The 19,478-nt window shown below is 56.3% G+C and overlaps 2 protein-coding genes across 5 annotated transcripts; one reads left to right on the top strand and one right to left on the bottom strand.

Annotated features, from left to right (window-relative positions):
• Window positions 1–38: 38 nt before the first annotated feature.
• LOC135286103 (basic salivary proline-rich protein 1-like) lies at window positions 39–8,287 on the bottom strand. 4 transcript variants are annotated; one of them, XM_064399082.1, is made up of 12 exons: window positions 7,399–8,286; window positions 6,359–6,565; window positions 4,838–4,993; window positions 3,934–4,010; window positions 3,672–3,793; window positions 3,460–3,581; window positions 3,280–3,378; window positions 2,486–2,608; window positions 1,567–1,773; window positions 1,326–1,430; window positions 782–889; window positions 39–553 (listed from the first exon to the last, which is right to left on the bottom strand). In XM_064399082.1, the coding sequence occupies exons 1-12, from the start codon at window positions 7,438–7,440 to the stop codon at window positions 371–373; spliced, it is 1,551 nt and encodes a 516-aa protein (XP_064255152.1). In that variant the 5' UTR covers window positions 7,441–8,286; the 3' UTR covers window positions 39–370. The 4 variants fall into 4 exon arrangements, 3 of the variants coding, with proteins under 3 accessions (XP_064255152.1, XP_064255151.1, XP_064255153.1); XM_064399081.1 differs by having other exon boundaries at window positions 1,326–1,466; window positions 7,399–8,285; XR_010350608.1 differs by having other exon boundaries at window positions 523–553; window positions 1,326–1,488; window positions 7,399–8,287.
• Window positions 8,288–13,883: 5,596 nt separating this feature from the next.
• Window positions 13,884–16,526, top strand: TOMM6 (translocase of outer mitochondrial membrane 6). Its single transcript, XM_064399112.1, has 3 exons — window positions 13,884–14,042; window positions 15,372–15,473; window positions 16,175–16,526. Exons 1-2 carry the CDS (start codon window positions 13,927–13,929, stop codon window positions 15,466–15,468), a joined length of 213 nt encoding a protein of 70 aa, XP_064255182.1. The 5' UTR covers window positions 13,884–13,926; the 3' UTR covers window positions 15,469–15,473; window positions 16,175–16,526.
• Window positions 16,527–19,478: the final 2,952 nt, after the last annotated feature.

Genomic DNA, 19,478 nt, shown 5'->3' with positions numbered 1-19,478 from the left:
GGGTTCACCGTGGGACCCCTCCCTTGCAGCCCCAGGAGGGTGGGAACAGAGCAAGGGCTGCAAAGAGGACACGGTTTATTTGTAGATTTAAACCCAAAAACGCTCCCTGGGGTTTGGGGACACATCCCTGGCCATCAGGAACGGAGGAGAGGGACTGCTGCCCTCCCTCCAGTAAAACCAGTAACACTTTTGCTGCCCTCAGGGGTTTGGGCAGGGCTAAAACCAAACATCTCCTGCTCACCCTCCTTCTCCCAGAGACACCAGCATCTCCCACCCTGTCCCGCAGGCTCAGCACCCTCCTGAGCACCCCACAGCGCTGTCACAGCACTGTCACAGCCCCCAGCCCGCTGGCAGGAGGGGGTGGCTGCCATCAGAGGCCGGGGCTGCCCGCGTCCAGGCTGTCGATGAAGTCCTGCAGCTGCTGCAGGTGGTGCAGGCGGCCCTGGCGCAGGTTGGCCCTGAGCGCCAGCCCCAGCGCCGCCTCCAGCGAGGGCTCCTTCTGCAGCAGCATGGTGGCCACCACGGCGATGCTCAGGCTGAACTGCTGGTACGACTGTGGGGCAGGGCCAGGGGGTCAGCACCCCAAAGCCAGCGCCAAGCCACCCCTGCTTTTAGTCCACGAATCCCCAAACATCATCCGAGCCCCGGCAAACCTACAGCAACTCCCCCTGCAAGCCCCCCAAAACATCAAATTCACACCCCCAAAGGTCCCCAGGGGAGATTCCCATCCTGGAGCTGCTCGCAGACCCCCAGGTGCCCACGCAGGGCTGCCAGGACTCACCAGCTCGATCTTTGCCTTCCTCTTGAGGACGGCGGCGGAGCGGGGATCGATGCCGGCCGGGAAGGGCGTGGGGAGCGCAGGGCAGAGCTGCTGCTGGCCACACACAGCCTGGGAGGTGCAAAAGGCAAGGAGGGCTCAGAGGGGAAAGGGACTGAGCCAAACTGCCAGTGCTGGTCACTAGCCCGGGACTGGTCACCCTGTGGAAGGAGCCTCTGGTTTGTCACCCTTCCCTCGGGTGCCTCTGCTCCCCTCTGCCCCAACTTCTCCCCCTCGTTAGCAGTAATTAAGCTGCTCTGGAGGGCTCTCCTTGGCTTCCTCAGAGCTCCGTGCCAGGGCTGTTCACGCTCCAGCAGCCCCCAACCCCGGGTTCCTCCCCTGGCTCTGTTCCCAGCCGTGTCCTGGTTATCCACACGGGCTCTGCCCCCACACAAAGCTGCCCTTTAACCCCACATCCTGCAGGCACAGGGACCCCCCTGTGGCCATGGCAGTGTCCCCAAGCCCAGGGGGACACTGGGGGTGTCTGGGGGGCACCCAGAGCCCGTACCAGGTTTGTCTCACCGGCCCCAGGCGGGTGCTGGGGCCCCGGGGAGGTCTCTGGTGAAGCCTGGCTGGGCTGGGCCTCGGGCTCTGCTGCAGGTCCTGGAGGAAGCTGAGGGTTTTTGGGAGGCTGAAGGCTCTGCAGAGGCTGAGGACACAGAGTGGCTGTGCTGGGGGGACAGAGCTGGCAGCACGGCCCCACTGCCCTCACGGTGTGGGGACAGAGCTGCCCCACGTCCCAAACTCACCCCATCCTGAGCAGCTTCTGCCTCAGTTTCCCCAGCTCCTCGGGGCAGCTGCTGCCAGGAATGTGGGCTGAGCTCAGCCCCTGCCTCTCCAGAGGAGCTGGAGTCCAGGAGCTCCCCCTTGGCAGGGTCTGGAGGGGCTGCTGGGCTCTGGGGATGCGAGCCCTGAGTGCTGCCAGCCTGGGGGACACCGGGGCTGCACGGCTCCACCTGTGTGTTATAAACTCGGCTTTCAATGCAATGCTCTGGCAAATTATTATTATAAAGGGTAATTGCTGATAAATTGTAACTGCTTTTAGGCAGAAGACAAGTTTGTAATCGCTTTTGTGGGCTGTGTAACTGAAAATGTGCACAAAGGAAGGCTGTGACAGGAGATAACCCCTCCTGCAAAATATATAACCAAGACAGCACAAGCAGAGAACAAAACACCATAAAAAGGGAATGCCAGCTCTGAAGTGGCATCAGGAGATCACCAGAGGAGCACCCGGGAGTGCCTGGATGAACCCTCAGACCCTGCAGCAGTGGATTCAGCACTGCTGGACCCTCATTCAGTCCAGGGCAGAGCTATGGCCAGCCAAAAATTTGAGGAAGTCATGCAATTGCAGGGCACAGAGGAGTGCCAGCTGAAAAGTGTGTGTGCCTCTGGCTGCAGCCAGGCACCCAGCACTGCTACTTCTGCTTTTCTCATTTGTCCCTTATTTATTTCCTCTTATTAAACTCTCTGGGAGGAGTGGGATCACTCCCCAGGGGCACTGGGGAGTCCACAGCGAGGGGACAAAGGGTTTGGGAATGGGCTGTGCCTCCCTGCAGGCCCTGCTCGAGGGTGGGAACAGAAAACATCCCCAGGGCAGCAGTGAGCTGCTGGTGGGGAGGATCTGGGGAGCCTGGAGCTGACCCTGAGCCCTTCCCAGCAGTCCCATACCTCAAGGTGCTCCGGGATCTCGGGATTCCTGGGGGTCTCCTCTGGAGGGGCTGGCTCTGCTCCTGGAGCACAGGGATCCTGAGCCCGGCTGCCCACGGGGGTGTGCCCAGCTTCCAGCTCCACCTGGGACAGGAACGGCGTGGGGACACGTGTGGGATGGGATCCACGGGATGGGATCCATGGGATGGGATCCACGGGATGGGATCCATGGGATGGGGTGGGATTGATGGGATGGGGTGGGATTGATGGGATGGGGTGGGATGGGATGGGATGGGATGGGATGGGATGGGATGGGATGGGATGGGATGGGATGGGATGGGATGGGATGGGATGGGATCGATGGGATGGGATGGGATGGGATGGGATGGGATGGGATGGGATGGGATGGGATGGGATGGGATGGGATGGGATGGGATGGGATTGATGGGATGGCATTGATGGGATGGGATGGCATTGATGGGATGGCATGGATGGGATGGCATGGATAGAATGGATCACATGGATCAGGATGGAGGGGATGGGATCCATGGGATGGGATGGGATCCATAGGATGGGATCCATGGGATGGAATGGGATGGATAGAATGGATTGGGATGGGATCCATGGGATGGGATGGACAGGGCACTGAAACCCACAGGAAACCACGGAGAAAAGCCTGGCAAAACTCCATGCCTGGCAAAGAGACAGCGAGGTGGGGAGGGGAAGGGCTGGATCAGAGAGGAGGGAGATGTCCCAGCAGCCAAGGAGACCCTGAGCCAGAGCTGGGAGCACCCTGAGACGGGGGAATCTCCTACCAGCAGCTCTGCAGCACCAGGATCAGCAGCTGGGCTCTCCAGAGGGCTCCTGGCCGGACTGGGGGGCTCCAGGACACCCCCAGCCCCCACTGGCACATCCTGCAGGAACCAGGACAGCGTGCAGGGCTCGGGTGGGCACACTCCCGCTGTGGGATGGGGGGGACAGGTGAAACCCCTCACCTGTGGCTGCTGCAGCCTCTCTGCAGCACCCTGGGGAGCAGCAGGGGGCTGGGGGGGCTCCGGGGGCTCCTTCCTGGCCAGGGGCTGGCTCCTCTTGGAGGGCTGCGAGTGCGGTTTGTGCCCTGCAGGGTGGGAGAGAGCGGCAGAGCCTCCTCAGCCTGGCCTGGCCGAGGCTGGGGAGCACCCAGGAGCCGGCACGGGGCAGCACACACCTCGGGGGGCTCGGGGACACCGCGCCCGGGGCACCGGGATCAGCTGGCGGGGGTGGCCCCGCGGCCTCGGGGCCGGGCGGTGGCTCCAGGGCGGGTGATGCTCGCGGGATGTCCCCGGATTCCTGCAGGAGCACAGCCCCAGGGAGGGGGGTCGGGTTGGGCAGGGGTCTCCGTGCCACGCCAGCCCGGGCAGGGACAGCTTGCAGCGGCGCTGGTGTCGCCCGTTGTCACCCCGCAGGGTCCCCCCGGGTGTGGCACCCACCCTGCGGGGCGGGCGGGGGGCCGGGGCGGGGGCTGCTCCTCCTCGGGGTACTCGGGCCAGGGCTCCGGCGCTGGATCCTGCAGGGACAGGCTGGCTTGAGGGAATGACCCCCCCGCTGTGGCTGCAGGGGTCCCCACACACTGTCCCTGTCACCAGGGCAGTGACAGCAGAGGGACCCCAGCCCCATTTTAGCCACTGGGGTCCCCACACACTGCCCTTGTCACCAAGGGACCCCTGCCCCATTTCAGCCACTGGGGTCCCCACACACTGTCCTTGTCACCAAGGGACCCCTGCCCCATTTTAGCCACTGGGTCTCATGGCTGCACAGGGTCCCCACACACTGTCCTTGTCACCAAGGGACCCCAGCCCCATTTCAGCCACTGGGGTCCCCACACACTGTCCTTGTCACCAGGGCAGTGAGGGACCCCTGCCCCATTTTAGGGACTGGGTCCCGTGGCTGCACGGGGTCCCCACACACTGTCCTTGTCACCAATGGACCCCTGCCCCATTTTAGCCCCTGCCTCCTGTGGCTGCACAGAGTCCCCACACACTGTCCTTGTCACCAGGGCAGCGAGGGACCCCTGCCCCATTTTAACTACTGGATCCCATGGCTGCACAGAGTCCCCACACACTGTCCTTGTCACCAAGGGACCCCAGCCCCATTTTAGGCACTGGATCCCCACACACTGCCCTTGTCACCAGGGCAGTGAGGGACCCCTGCCCCATTTTAGCCACTGGATCCCGTGGCTGCACAGGGTCCCCACACACTGTCCTTGTCACCAAGGGACCCCTGCCCCATTTTAGGCACTGCCCCCGTGGCTGCACGGGGTCCCTACACACTGTCCTTGTCACCAAGGGACCCCAGCCCCATTTCAGCCATGCCCCCCGTGGCTGCAGCCCTCACCTGGTACCAGCACTCTCCAAAGTCACCCTCGGGGCCTGGGAGGGCTCCTCTGTCACCCCAGGGGGGTGGCTGGGGACACTCGTGGGGTGCCCACCTCCTGTCCTCCTCCTCCTCCTCCTTCCACGGGACGTCCCCAGGGCCAGGGAAGGGTCTGGGCTGCAATGGGAACAGGCAGGGTGAGCCAGGGCCCGCTGGGATTTTGGGGGTTTCTCGCCGCCCCCCCTCCCCGCCGTGGCCCTCGGGGCCTCTCCTGCCCTGGGTTTGGGGTGAGCCCCCCTGCAGCAGGACGCAATGAGGCTGAACCAGCCCCGACTTCACCTCACTGTGAAAATGAGAGCAGCTGACTCAAATCCCCCAAAACGAAACCCCAGGAGGATGTGAAACCCCGAGAGCAGCTGGCACTGGCAGGGAACAGGGGCAGACGGTTCCTGGGAGGAACCAGAGGGCAGAAATTTGCTTTTTTTAAGGACAAATCCTCCAACATCCATCATTCCGTGCTGTAAAAGCTGAATCCCACTTCTGAACAGGGGAATTTCAGCACAGCCCTCCCAGGAGTGAGTGTGGATTCCTGTCAGGGTCACTCCTGGAGTGAGCCAAAGAGATTTCTGTGGGTCTGGGTGAGCAACATCAATCCAAGCTGTAATTGCTAATTAACTTTGAAACTATTGATTTAATTAGCAGTGCCCTGGTATAACCATTGTGATAAATGAATGTGATTGGTGCTGATAATTGTAACCATATTGATATTTCAGAAAATATTTGTTAATAGATGAAAAGGATATGTGATTAGTGTCACAAAGCAGATGTTTTCAGTGGTTCATGAGAAAATAGGATGCAGGATGTAGTTTGAAATAAGTAACATCCCAAAATGGAATAGGCCTTGGGATAATTAAGGAATCAGCCTTGAAATCACTGTCAAATTTACTTCTTACATGCTTGCTGAATTGTATTCATTTTACATAAAATTGCTGCTCAATTAAAACTGCTGCTAAGTTCTAATTTTGTGGTTTATTTAATTGGACATACAGGATCCCATTCACAGCACTGCAGATAACTGGAGGAGATCCTTTAGCCCAACATCGCCATCCTTGGAAACAAATAATCCATTTAACCTGTTCAAATGTATTTGTTTTGCCATTCTTAACCCTGGTGGGAGGGGGAAGCTGTGGACACGAACATCTGGACCCTGCCATTTCCAGACTCCTTTTGGGAATTTAGAAAGCCACCAACTCCTGACTGAGCCTGGGGGGCCACGAGCAGATCCAGACGTGCCCAGACTGCTTTGGGGATGGGGTTTAGGGGTGGGGTTTAGGGATGGGGTTTAGGGGTGGGGTTTAGGGATGGGGTTTAGGGATGGGGTTTAGGGGTGGGGTTTAGGGATGGGGTTTAGGGATGGGGTTTAGGGGTGGGGTTTAGGGGTGGGGTTTAGGGAAGCAAGGGCTCCTTGCTGTGACTTGGGAGGGTCTCCCTGACAAACTCTGGTGATCCCTGGGGATATGTCCCCCCAGCCCTGTCCCTTACCTGGTGCCTCCTGCGCCGCCGTCTCCGGGGCTGGTGATCATCCCAGGCTGGCCCATTCCAGGCTGGATCATTCCAGGCTGGCTCATCCCAGGCTGGTCCATCCCAGGCTGGTCCATCCCAGGCTGGCCCATCCCAGGCTGGCTCGTGCCAGGGCTCCTCGGGGCCGGCAGGGGCACAGGGCCATGGCCCATCCCACCACGGGGCGGGCTGTGGGGAGATCAGAGCCCTGAGACCCCCCAGTCCCGGCGGGGATGGGGAGCCAGGGGCCAGTGGGCTGTGCTGGGGGAGCCCAGGGGATCCCGGATTCCTCCGGGAATGTTCTCACAGCGCCACGTTCTCCTGCACCCTCGGCATCCCCAGGGATGGAGAGGGAGCAGCACGGTGGCCCCGCGCTGGATCTCTCCTGGGGTTCTGGATCTCTCTGCCAGGGGAGAGATCCAGAACCCCAGGAAAGATCCAGAAGAGCTCCAGAACCCCAGGAGAGACCCAGGAGAGCCCGGGAGAGATCCAGGAAAGACCAGGAGAGGAGGAGAGCTCCAGGAGAGATCCAGAACCCCAGCAGAGATGCAGGAGAGCCCAGGAGAGATCCAAGAAAGCCCAGGAGAGATCCAGGAGAGCTCCAGGAGATTTCCAGAACCCCAGGAGAGCCCGGGAGAGCTGCAAGAGAACCCCAGGAGAGTCCCAAGAGAGCCCCAGGAGAGATCCAGGAGAGCCCTGGGAGAGATCCAGAACCCCAGGAGAGCCCCGGGAGAGATCCATGAGTGCTCCAGAACGCCAGGAGAGCTCCAGGGGAGATCCAGGAGAGCCCTGGGAGAGCTCCAGGAGAGCTCCAGAACCCCAGGAGAGATCCAGGGGAGATTCAGGAGAGCCCAAGAGAGCCCCAGGAGAGCTCCAGGAGAGCCCTGGGAGAGCTCCAGAACACCAGGAGAGATCCAGGAGAGCAGGAGAGCCCCAGGAAAGCCCCAGGAAAGCCCCAGGAGAGCCCCAGGAGAGCCTGGGAGAGCTCCAGGAGAGCCCCAGGAGCCCCCAGCCTCACGTACCTCCCTGGGGAAGCCCCTCCTGCATCCCGGCGGGGGGAACATCCTTCCCGAGGGCCGGCCCGGCCCCAGGAGCTGCGGGATCCGCTGCAGGGGAAGGGCTGGCTCAGCACGTCCCACAGCACGTCACTGCCGGCTTGGGGACACTGCCAGCCCGGTGCCACCCCCGGGGCCACTGGCACGGGCACGGCGCAGCTGGGGACACCGAGACCCGCTGGCTGTCCCCCGGGGGTGACACGGGACTGGCAGTGCCTTGGCAGCCCCCTTGCCTGCCTTGCCCCCTTTTTGTCCCTGCCACGCGTCAGCGCCACCCCCGCGGGTCACCCCGAGATGTCCCCAAGGGGTCCCCAAGGGCTTGGGTAAGCCCCCCCCAGCCAGGCTGAAACCCCGTTTTTGTCCCTAAATTGGGGGGTGTCAGCCTCAGGTCCTGCAAAGCAGCACTGGGGCACGGAGGGGTTGGAGAGCCCTGAATTCAAATCCTTCCCTGCACCCCAATCCGGCTTCCCTGAATCCCAATCCTTCCCTGCACTCCAATTCTGCTCCTCTGAATCCCAATCCTGCACCACATTCCTGCACCCCTGCACCCCAATCCTGCACCCCTGCACCCCAATCCTGCTTCCCTGAATCCCAATCCTTCCCTGCACCCCAATCCTGATTCCCTGTATCGAAATCCTTCCCTGCACCCCATTCCTGCTTCCCTGAACCCCATTCCTTCCCTGCACCCCAATTCTGCTCCTCTGAATCCAAATCCTGCACCCCATTCCTGCTTCCCTGAATCCCAAACCTTCCCTGCACCCCAATCCTTCCCTGCACCCCAGTCCTGCTTCCCTGAATCCCGATCCTGAATCCCAATCCTGCACCTCTGCACCCCATTCCCACTTCCCTGCACCCCAATCCTCCCCTGCACCCCAATTCTGCTCCTCTGAATCCCACCCAATCCTGCACCCCAATCCTTCCCTGCACCCCAATCCTGACTCCCTGTATCCCAATCCTCCCCTGCACCCCAATTCTGCTCCTCTGAATCCCACCCAATCCTGCACCCCAATCCTGCACCTCTGCACCCCATTCCCGCTTCCCTGCACCCCAATCCTGCTTCCCTGCACCCCAGTCCTGCTTCCCTGAATCCCAATCCTGAATCCCAATCCTGCACCTCTGCACCCCATTCCCACTTCCCTGCACCCCAATCCTCCCCTGCACCCCAATTCTGCTCCTCTGAATCCCACCCAATCCTGCACCCCAATCCTCCCCTGCACCCCGATCCTGCGCCCCAGCCCCCCCGGCCCGCAGCCCGGCGCCGCTCCACACCGATATCCGCCGGGATCCGCCCCCTCCGGAGCTCTCCCGGAGCTCCGGTCCCTCCCCCGGGAGTTTCCCTTCCTCCTCCTCCTCCTCCTCCCGCCCCCGGCGCTGATTCCGGCCCCGGGAGCGCCGATCCCTGCGGATCCCCGCGGATCCCTGCGGATCCCCGCGGATCCCTGCGGATCCCAACTCCTGCGGGAACCGCGGGGGGAGCAAAGAGCCGCAAACCGCACCCGTGGGCAGCCGGGGGCACCTGAGGGGGCCCTGCACCCCCAGGGCACGGAATGTCCCTGGAAAAACGGGATCCTGAGTTCCCCCAGGCATGGAATGTCCCTGGAAAAGGGGATCCTGCACCCCCAGGGCATGGAATATCCATGGAAAAGGGGATCCTGGGGACCCCCAAGCATGGAATATCCATGGAAAAGGGGATCCCGGGAATCCTGCACCCCCCAGGCATGGAATATCCATGGAAGAGGGGATCCTGGGGTTCCTCAGGACATGGAATATCCATGGAAAAGGGGATCCTGGGGTCCCTCAAGCATGGAATATCCATGGAAAAGGGGATCCTGGGGACCCCCAAGCATGGAGTATCCATGGAAAAGGGGATCCCGGGGTCCCTCAAGCATGGAATATCCATGGAAGAGGGGATCCTGGGGTCCCCCAAGCATGGAATGTCCATGGAAAAGGGGATCCTGGGGTCCCTCAGGACATGGAATATCCATGGAAAAGGGGATCCTGCACCCCCAGGGCATGGAGTATCCATGGAAAAGGGGATCCTGGGGACCCCCAGACATGGAATATCCATGGAAAAGGGGATCCTGGGGACCCCCAGACATGGAATATCCATGGAAAAGGGGATCCTGAGTTCCCCCAGACATGGAATATACATGGAAAAGGGCATCCTGGGGTCCCCCAGGACACGAGCCCCCCAGCTCCAGCCGCCCTCCAGCTCCCGCACCCACCCCGGGACATTTCGGGGAGCGGCCCCCATGGCGGGGCTGGAGCAGAGCGGAGGAGGGGACGGGGGGCTGGCAGGGTTTGGGGAGCCCTGCCCGGCCCGGGCTCCGCGGCACCCACCGCTGCTGCCGTGCCGGGGGCCGCCGTCACCTCCCCGCGCGTCCGTCTGTCCGTCTGTCCGTCTGTCACGGAGGGTCTCCCAAACCCCTGTGTGATGGACAAGCGCGCTGAATTTAAGGATCATATCATTATATTTATTATTTTTTTTGCCAGCAGGAATAAGCAAGGACGGCGCAGGGCGGCCCGGAGTCTCCGCTCCGCTTTTGGCTGGCCAAATTCCCATCCCCTGAGCCCACCTTTTATCGCCTCCTTCTCCGCGTTTGGGATGACGTGGTCTGTCCTCTGCGCTTGCTCGCTCGGTTGCTTGGGGGTCTTTTTCTGCCTTCTGGTGGTCGTGGGATGAAGGCTTGGTCCCCCTTAGTCTTCCTCTCTGTGAACGCGGGGTGAATTTTATATTTATATTTATATTTATATTTATATTTATATTTATATTTATATTTATATTTATATTTATATTTATATTTATATTTATATTTATATTTATATTTATATTTATATTTATATTTATATTTACATTTACATTTATATTTATATTTATATGTATATTTATTTATATTTATTTATGTTTATATTTATATTTATACTTATATTTATATTTATATTTACATTTACATTTACATTTATATTTATATTTATATTTATATTCATATTCATATTCATATTTATATGTACATTCATATTTATATTTTATATATTCATATTTATATTTTATATTATAAAGCATATCCATACAGAGCACTCCACGCTTTTCTGCAAGCTGAGCAATTTTAAGTTTTAAAGTTTAAGGATTGTAATTACAGCTGCTTTTCGTTACTTTCCTTTCACAGGGCATACCTTTACAATGGAATTCCCAAAGCACTACAGTAAACCAGCAGCCATATGTACCTGCACAAGAAGTTTTTAGCTACTTAACTATTGTTTTATATTGTATAGCTACCGTGAAAAATGCGGATTTTATGATTGGCTTTTCGCAAGTATTAAAATGAATATTGTATGTGTATGTTAGAAAGTTATGCTGTATATATATTTAATTTTCCTAAATATAGTTTTGGGTTATAACATAATGTTAAAATAGAAATTATGCTGTGCAAGATATTTGTTTAAGAAAGGACTCACACCAGATAGGAGCCACAGGACACCTAAATCTTTCAGAAAAATTGAATTTTTTGCTCCCTTATCAGCAGAAAATTCACTTCTTCCCACCTCGCTCAGACTCATGAGGATTCAGAGGAAGAAGGTGACAGTGACCAGACAGAATCCTGTGTTTGAATGGAATTTATGCATCATGTATGAGATGTATGAATATGCAACAGGCGATTGTTTTTAAGGGTTAATCCTCTGTTAACCGGGACGTCCGTATCTCTGTTTTTATTGTCTCATATTGTCCTAATCCCAAATGTTCAAATTTTATTATTTTATTTATATTACTATTTTTATAACCATTTTATTACTATTAATAAACAGTAATAAACTAATATTAAACTATTACTTTATCACTATTACTTTTAAAATTTCAAAACCAAGCGATTGGCGTTTTTCACCGTTACTTAGCTATTGATTTAATTAATGAATTAATTAATGAGCCTGGGTGAACTCACTGATCCCAAATGTTGGTAAAGGAGGGGGGAAAAGGGAGCCTGGGTGAATTCACTGATCCCAAATGTTGATAAAGGAGGGGGGAAAAGGGAGCCTGGGTGTAGGATGAACTCCCTGATCCCAAATGTTGATAAAAGAGAGGAGAAAAGGGAGCCTGGGGTGAACTTGATGATCCCAAATGTCAGCAAATGTGGGCAGAAAAGGGAGCCTGGGAGAACTCACTGATCCCAAATATTGGTAAAGGAGGGGGGAAAAGGGAGCCTGGGTGAACTCCCCCATCCCAAATGTTGATAAAAGAGGCGAGAAAAAGGAGCCTGGGTGAACTCCCTGATCTCAAATGTTGATAAAGGAGAGGAGAAAAGGGAGACTGGGTGATCCCAAATGTCAGCAGAGGAGGTGAGAAAAGGGAGCCTGGGTGAATTCACTGATCCCAGATGTCGATAAAAGAGGGGAGAAAAGGGAGCCTGGGTGTAGAGTGAACTCCCTGATCCCAAATGTTGATAAAGGAGGGGAGAAAAGGGAGACTGGGTGATCCCAAATGTCAGCAGAGGAGGTGAGAAAAGGGAGCCTGGGTGAATTCACTGATCCCAGATGTCGATAAAAGAGGGGAGAAAAGGGAGCCTGGGTGTAGAGTGAACTCCCTGATCCCAAATGTTGATAAAGGAGGGGAAAAGGGAGCCTGGGTGAACTCCCCCATCCCAAATGCCAGCAAGGGAAAGGGTGAACAGAGGAACTCAAAGCCAAGCGGAGTTAAACCCTGCCAAACCCCAGGCAGGTGCTGTGAAATACCAACCTGTGTGTTGTGTCAGGTACATCGAGAAACGTGGGGATGGATGGATGGATGGATGATGGATGGATGGATGGATGGATGGATGGATGGATGGATGGATGGATGGATGGAGGGATGGATGGATGGATGATGGATGGATGGATGGATGATGGATGGATGGAGGGATGGATGGATGGATGATGGATGGATGGATGGATGGATGGATGGATGGATGATGGATGGATGGATGGATGATGGATGATGGATGGATGGATGGATGGATGGATGATGGATGGATGGAGGGATGGATGGATGGATGATGGATGGATGGATGGATGATGGATGGATGGAGGGATGGATGGATGGATGATGGATGGATGGATGGATGATGGATGGATGATGGATGGATGGATGATGGATGGATGATGGATGGATGGATGGATGGATGGATGGATGGATGATGGATGGATGGATGGATGGATGATGGATGGATGGATGATGGATGGATGGATGGATGGATGGATGGATGATGGATGGATGGATGGATGGATGATGGATGGATGATGGATGATGGATGGATGGATGGATGGATGGATGGATGATGGATGGATGGATGGATGTTGGATGGATGGATGGATGGATGGATGGATGGATGGATGGATGATGGATGGATGATGGATGGATGGATGATGGATGGATGATGGATGGATGGATGGATGGATGGATGGATGGATGGATGATGGATGGATGGATGGATGGATGGATGGATGGATGATGGATGGATGGATGGATGGATGGATGGATGGATGGATGATGGATGGATGGATGATGGATGGATGGATGGATGGATGGATGGATGATGGATGGATGGATGGATGGATGGATGGATGGATGGATGGATGATGGATGGATGGATGATGGATGGATGATGGATGGATGGATGGATGGATGGATGGATGGATGGATGATGGATGGATGATGGATGGATGATGGATGGATGGATGGATGATGGATGGATGGATGATGGATGGATGGATGATGGATGGATGGATGATGGATGGATGATGGATGGATGATGGATGGATGGATGGATGATGGATGGATGGATGATGGATGGATGGATGATGGATGGATGGATGATGGATGGATGATGGATGGATGGATGGATGGATGGATGATGGATGGATGGATGGATGGATGATGGATGGATGGATGGATGGATGATGGATGGATGGATGGATGATGGATGGATGGATGATGGATGGATGATGGATGGATGGATGGATGGATGGATAGATGGATGGAATCCATGGATGGATGGATGGATGGATGGATGGATGGATGATGGATGGATGGATGGATAGATGGATGGAATCCATGGATGGATGGATGGATGATGGATGGATGGATGATGGATGGATGATGGATGGATGGATGGATGGATGGATGGATAGATGGATGGAATCCATGGATGGATGGATGGATGGATGGATGATGGATGGATGGATGGATGGATGGATAGATGGATGGAATCCATGGATGGATGGATGGATGGATGGATGGATGGATGATGGATGGATGATGCCAATCCCAATCTGGATCCTGATCCCAATCCCGATCCAGTTCCAGTTCCCGATCCCGTTCCCAATCCCGATCCAGATCCAGTTCCAGTTCCAGTTCCCGATCCAGTTCCAGTTCCCGTTCCCGCCCTTACGTCGCGCCCCGCGCGCCAGTGCCGACGTCACGCCGCGCCGGTGACGTCACGCGGGAGCGCGGCGCGGGCGGCAGCGATGGCGGCGGCGGCCGGAGCGGGAGCGGCGGGAGCGGCGGCGGCCCCGCCGCGGGGCATCCGCGCCTGGCTGCGGAGCGCCTTCCGCTTCGCCACCGACCGCAACGACTTCCGCAGGTCGGCACCGGCACCGGCACCGGGGATGGGGCCGGGTCAAGGTCGGGCCCGGAGCAGGGGTCGGGAGCCCTCAGGAGCAGGGCAGGGATCGTCCCTCGGGCCCTGAGGTTCGCGCTCCTCGCCTCAGGGAGGACATTTTGGGGCCGGAGCGGGTCCGGGGAAGGGAGCGGAGCTAGGGAAGGGCCTGGAGAGTCCTGAGGGAGCTGGGAAGGGTCTGGAGAGTCCTGAGGGGGCTGGGAAGGGTTTGGAGAGTCCTGAGGGGGCTGGGAAGGGATTGGAGAGTCCTGAGGGAGCTGGGAAGGGTTTGGAGAGTCCTGAGGGAGCTGGGAAGGGATTGGAGAGTCCTGAGGGAGCCGGGAAGGGTTTGGAGAGTCCTGAGGGAGCCGGGAAGGGTTTGGAGAGTCCTGAGGGGGCTGGGAAGGGTTTAGAGAGTCCTGAGGGAGCTGGGAAGGGTTTGGAGAGTCCTGAGGGAGCCGGGAAGGGTTTGGAGAGTCCTGAGGGAGCCGGGAAGGGTTTGGAGAGTCCTGAGGGGGCTGGGAAGGGTTTGGAGAGTCCTGAGGGAGCTGGGAAGGGTTTGGAGAGTCCTGAGGGAGCTGGGAAGGGTTTGGAGAGTCCTGAGGGAGCTGGGAAGGGTTTGGAGAGTCCTGAGGGAGCTGGGAAGGGTTTGGAGAGTCCTGAGGGAGCTGGGAAGGGTTTGGAGAGTCCTGAGGGAGCTGGGAAGGGTTTGGAGAGTCCTGAGGGAGCTGGGAAGGGTTTGGAGAGTTCTGAGGGAGCTGGGAAGGGTTTGGAGAGTCCTGAGGGAGCTGGGAAGGGTTTGGGGAGTCCTGAGGGGGCTGGGAAGGGATTGGAGAGTCCTGAGGGGGCTGGGAAGGGTTTGGGGAGTCCTGAGGGGGCTGGGAAGGGTCTGGAGAGTCCTGAGGGGGCTGGGAAGGGTTTGGGGAGTCCTGAGGGGGCTGGGAAGGGTCTGGAGAGTCCTGAGGGAGCTGGGAAGGGGCTCAGCCTGGAGCAAAGGAGGCTCAGGGGGAATTTGTGGCCCTGCACAACTCCCTGCCAGGAGGGGACAGCCGGGGGGGATTTGGGATCTTGTCCCAGGGAACAGGGACAGGAGGAGAGGGAATGGCCTCAGGCTGGGCTGGGGAGGCTCAGGGTGGACATCAGCAGGAATTTCCTCCTGGAAAGGGCTGGAAGGGGCTGCCCAGGGGGTTTGGAGTGCCCGTCCCTGGAGGTGGCACTGAGTGCTCAGGGTGGGGATCGGGCACAGCCTGGACTGGGATGAACTTTCCCAAAACCTTGTCCCAGCTGAGCGCTTCTGGGGTTTTGTGGTTGCAGGAACCTGCTGCTGAACCTGGGGCTGTTTGCCGCCGGGGTGTGGGTGGCCCGGAACCTGACCGACATCGACCTGATGGCCCCGCAGCCCGTCCCCTAGCCCCGGTGGGTGCGGGGAGGGACCGAGGGGGCGGGACCGGGAACATCCCGAGCTGGGAGGGACCCACAGGGATCAACCCCAGCCCCTGCCCTGCACAGACACCCCAGAATCCCCCCTGGGCATCCCTGAGATCCTAAAATCCCCTCTGGGCGTCCCTGAGATCCCAAAATTCCACCTGGGCACTCCTGAGATCCCAGAATCCCCCCATGGCGTCCCTGAGAGCCCAAAATCCCCCCAGGGCATCTCTAAGATCCTAAAATCCCACCTGGGCATCTCTGAGAGCCTAAAATCCCACCTGGGTGTCCCTGAGATCCCAAAATCCCCCCTGGGTGTCCCCAAAATCCCACTCTGGGAGGCTCTGGCAGCCTCAGGGCCGTGCCCATATCCTGGGGAGCCTGTGCCACCCTCTGGGGGAGGAAGCTTTCCCAAAATGCCCCCTCAGTGCCCCAGATGCCCCCTCAGTGCCCCAAATGCACCCTCAGTGTCCCAAATGCCCCCTCAGTGCCCCAAACAAGCCCTTCCCTGGCTGCTGTCCCTGCCCAGCAGTCTGGGGCTGCAGCCCCCAGACCCAGCCTGCCCCCAGGACAGCGCTGTGCCCCCCGAGTGACACAAACCCCACAGAACCCCACAGAACCCCACAGAACCCCCCTTCACCCACGTTTCAGAGCAGAGCCAGCTCCCCTGACAGGGCTGACTCCTGTCCCAGGAAGGAGCTGGAGCTGCTGGGAGCAGAGCTCAGATCCCGCCAGGACTGGAGCTGTGGAGCTGCTCTGACCCCTCTGGATCTGTTCACATCCCTCTGGAGCTGCCCTGATCCCTCTGGAGCTGCTCAGACCCCACCTGGATCTGCTCAGATCCCCCTGGAGCTGCTCTGGTGCCCCTGTCCTGCCAGGAGCAGTGACAAGGACAAAAGGTTGAATGCTGAGAGGAAGAATTGGTTTCCCTTTCTTTCTTTCACTCATTCCTTTGGGAATTGTTTCCTCGAGGATGTGCATGGAATTTCCTCCTGTACCCCCCACCCCCAGATGTTTATTAAATTTTATGGAATAACAACACAACCCACTGGGATTTCTTTCTCTTTTTTTTTTCTCTTTCTTTTTTCTTTTTTTTTTTTAATAAGAAACTTCAGCTTACAAAAAAAAACAAGGTGTAAAAAGAGTAAAGATTTACAAAAAACAAAAATCATAAAAACATGATTTCTATTTCACACCCAAGAGAGACACAGGGAAGGGCCCAGCAGCTGCTGCTGCCAGGGAAACCCAGCCTGGGATGGAAATCAGGGAAAACCCAGCCTGGGATGGAAATCCAGGGAAACCCAGCCTGGGATGGAAATCCAGGGAAAATCCAGCCTGGGCTGGAAATCCAGGGAAATCCAGCCTGGGCTGGAAATCCAGGGAAACCCAGCCTGGGATGGAGCTGAAATCCAGCCTGGGCTGGAAATCCAGGGAAACCCAGCCTGGGATGGAGCTGAAATCCAGCCTGGGATGGAAATCCAGGGAAACCCAGCCTGGGATGGAGCTGAAATCCAGCCTGGGATGGAAATCAGGGAAAACCCAGCCTGGGATGGAGCTGAAATCCAGCCTGGGATGGAGCTGGGAAGTTTTCTCTGACACAATCCAAGTTTTCTCTTGCTGTGCTCGCTTTGCTCAAGGACAGGAGGTTGAAATTCCCAGGAAAAAGTGGGATTTGGGAGCTTTTGCCCCACAACAACAAAGGCTGGCAGATTGTGTTTATCTGATGAGACAAAAGGAGCAAAAAGGGAGGAGGAAAAACACTTGGAGAACTTCCCTGCCTGAAAACTGCGTTTTTTTTAAAAACCAACCTCATATTTTTGACTATTAAAAAACATAACCCAGATGAACAGACATCAGGTCTAATATTCAGATTAAAAGGTGAAATGTGAACAGCCAAGCCCCAAAATTACGAAAACCACACCTGAGGTGCAACTGTAGAAGTGACTGTAAATAGTCCAGCTAAGGCTCTTTTTTTTCCCCACAGAATTCCCAAAATCAGGCTGATTTCGGATACAGACTTTTTGTTTTTGTGGCTTTTCCAGCTCCTCGTGGAATTTGGGATTTCACATTCCTCCCCCTGGGTGGCCCTGCAGGAACAGAGACCCCCAAAGGTGGCACCAGCCCTGTGCCAACCCAATAAATGACATTTTTCACTGATTTTTCACCCCAAAGCAGTGACAGAGCCCCCCTGGATGTGGCACTGCCACCACCCCGTTCCCCTGAGGAAAAGCAGCCACGTTTGTACAAAAAAAGGGGAATTCTCCCCCAATTCCAACTTCTGCTGCCACAGCTTTTGGAAACTCTTCCCAATCCAGCAGAAACCTGGAGCTCAGGCTTGGTTTGGCTGCCAGATGTGGCACTCAGGGACATTCCTGGGGTTTTTTTGGGTGTAAAACACATTTTTCAGGGTTAAAGCCCACTTTATGTGTGCTAAAACCCATTTTTGAGGGTTAAAGCACATTTTCTGTGGGTTAAAACCAATTTTTTTTTGTTAAAACCCATTTTTGAGGGTTAAACCCCATTTTTTTGTGTGTTAAAACACATTGATGGAGACTAAAACTCATTTTGGGGGCTAAACCCCTTTTTTGTGTGTTCAAACCCACTTTATGTGTGTTAAACCCCATTTTGGGGGGCTAAACCCCATTTTTTGTGTGTTAAGCCCCATTTTTGGGGGCTAAACCCCATTTTCTCCACAGCAGAACTCCATGAAAATCCCATTTTTGAGGGAATTTAGCTGCCAGCTGAGTTCAGGCACAGGAATTGGAGTTGCAGGGGCAGCAGAGGGAGGAGTTGAGGAGAATTTCAAGGTTTTCCCAGCAGGAGCAGCTCTGGGTGCTGCAGGCCACTCAGGGGTGCTGTACCTGCTCTCCTGGAGGTGCAGCAGGATTTTTAGGGGTTGAGGGGTGCTGATCCAGGGGGATTTTCCTGTTTCATTCCTCTTTGATAGGGGATGAATGAACAGCATCAAACTTTGTAATTTCTTTTCTTTTTGGAGCCAAAAAGACACTCAAAACCCATGATTCTGCCCAAATTCTGAACTGCCCAGCTCCTCCAGGAGGTCTTCCAAAGATCTTGCTCTGATCCCATTCCTGCTTGATCCCATTCCAGCTCTGACCCCATTCCAGCTCTGATCCCATTCCTGCTTGATCCTATCCCTGCTCTGATCCCATCCCTGCTATGGTCCCACATTCCTTCCCTCATCCCAGATCCCATCCCTGCCCTGATCCCTGATCCCATTCCTGCCCTGATCCCATCCCTGCCCCATAACCCTGCTCTGATCCCATCCCTGATCCTTGTCCCATCCCTGCCCTGATCCCTGCCCCATCCCTGATCCCATCACTGCCCTGATCCCATCCCTGTCCCATCCCATTCCTGGTCTTTTCCCATCCCTGCTCTGATCCCATCCCTGCCCCATCTCCCTGCTCTGATCCCATCCCCAATCCCTGATCTCTGCCCCATCCCTGATCCCATCCCTGATCCCATATCCCATCCCTGATCCGATCCCTGATCCCCTCCCTGCCCTGATCCCTGATCCCATCCCTGATCCCATATCCCATATCCCCGATCCCATCCCTGCCCCATCCATGATCCCATATCCCATCCCCGATCCCATCCCTGATCCATCCCATATCCCATCCCAGCTGATCCCATATCCCTGCCCCATCCCTGATCCCATCCCCGATCCCTGATCCCTGCCCCATCCCTGATCCCATCCCTGATCCCCGATGCCATCCCCGATGCCATCCCTGCCCCATCCCCGATCCCATATCCCATATCCCTGCCCCATCCCCGATCCCATCCCTGACCCCATATCCCATCCCTGATCCCATATCCCATCCCCGATCCCATATCCCTGATCCCATATCCCCGATGCCATCCCTGCCCCATCCCCGATCCCATATCCCATATCCCATATCCCTGCCCCATCCCCGATCCCATATCCCATATCCCCGATCCCATACCCCATATCCCCGATCCCATATCCCTGCCCCATCC

Source organism: Passer domesticus, chromosome 25 (genome assembly GCF_036417665.1).
Source record: "Passer domesticus isolate bPasDom1 chromosome 25, bPasDom1.hap1, whole genome shotgun sequence".
NCBI lineage: Eukaryota > Metazoa > Chordata > Aves > Passeriformes > Passeridae > Passer > Passer domesticus.
Note: the sequence above shows the minus strand (reverse complement) of the source record. Positions and strands in the feature narration are given on the sequence as shown.

Bases quoted from the DNA above. Each gene is read 5' to 3' on its own strand.
- LOC135286103 (XM_064399081.1), bottom strand. From the start codon at position 7,440: ATGTTCCCCCCGCCGGGATGCAGGAGGGGCTTCCCCAGGGAG. The intron at 1,467-1,566 runs GTGAGTTTGGGA...CTGTGTCCTCAG, and splicing joins CAGAAGCTGCTCAGGATGGG to CCTCTGCAGAGCCTTCAGCC. The intron at 554-781 runs GTGAGTCCTGGC...CCTGCCCCACAG, and splicing joins GGAAGGCAAAGATCGAGCTG to TCGTACCAGCAGTTCAGCCT.
- TOMM6 (XM_064399112.1), top strand. From the start codon at position 13,927: ATGGCGGCGGCGGCCGGAGCGGGAGCGGCGGGAGCGGCGGCGGCCCCG. The intron at 14,043-15,371 runs GTCGGCACCGGC...TTGTGGTTGCAG, and splicing joins GACCGCAACGACTTCCGCAG to GAACCTGCTGCTGAACCTGG.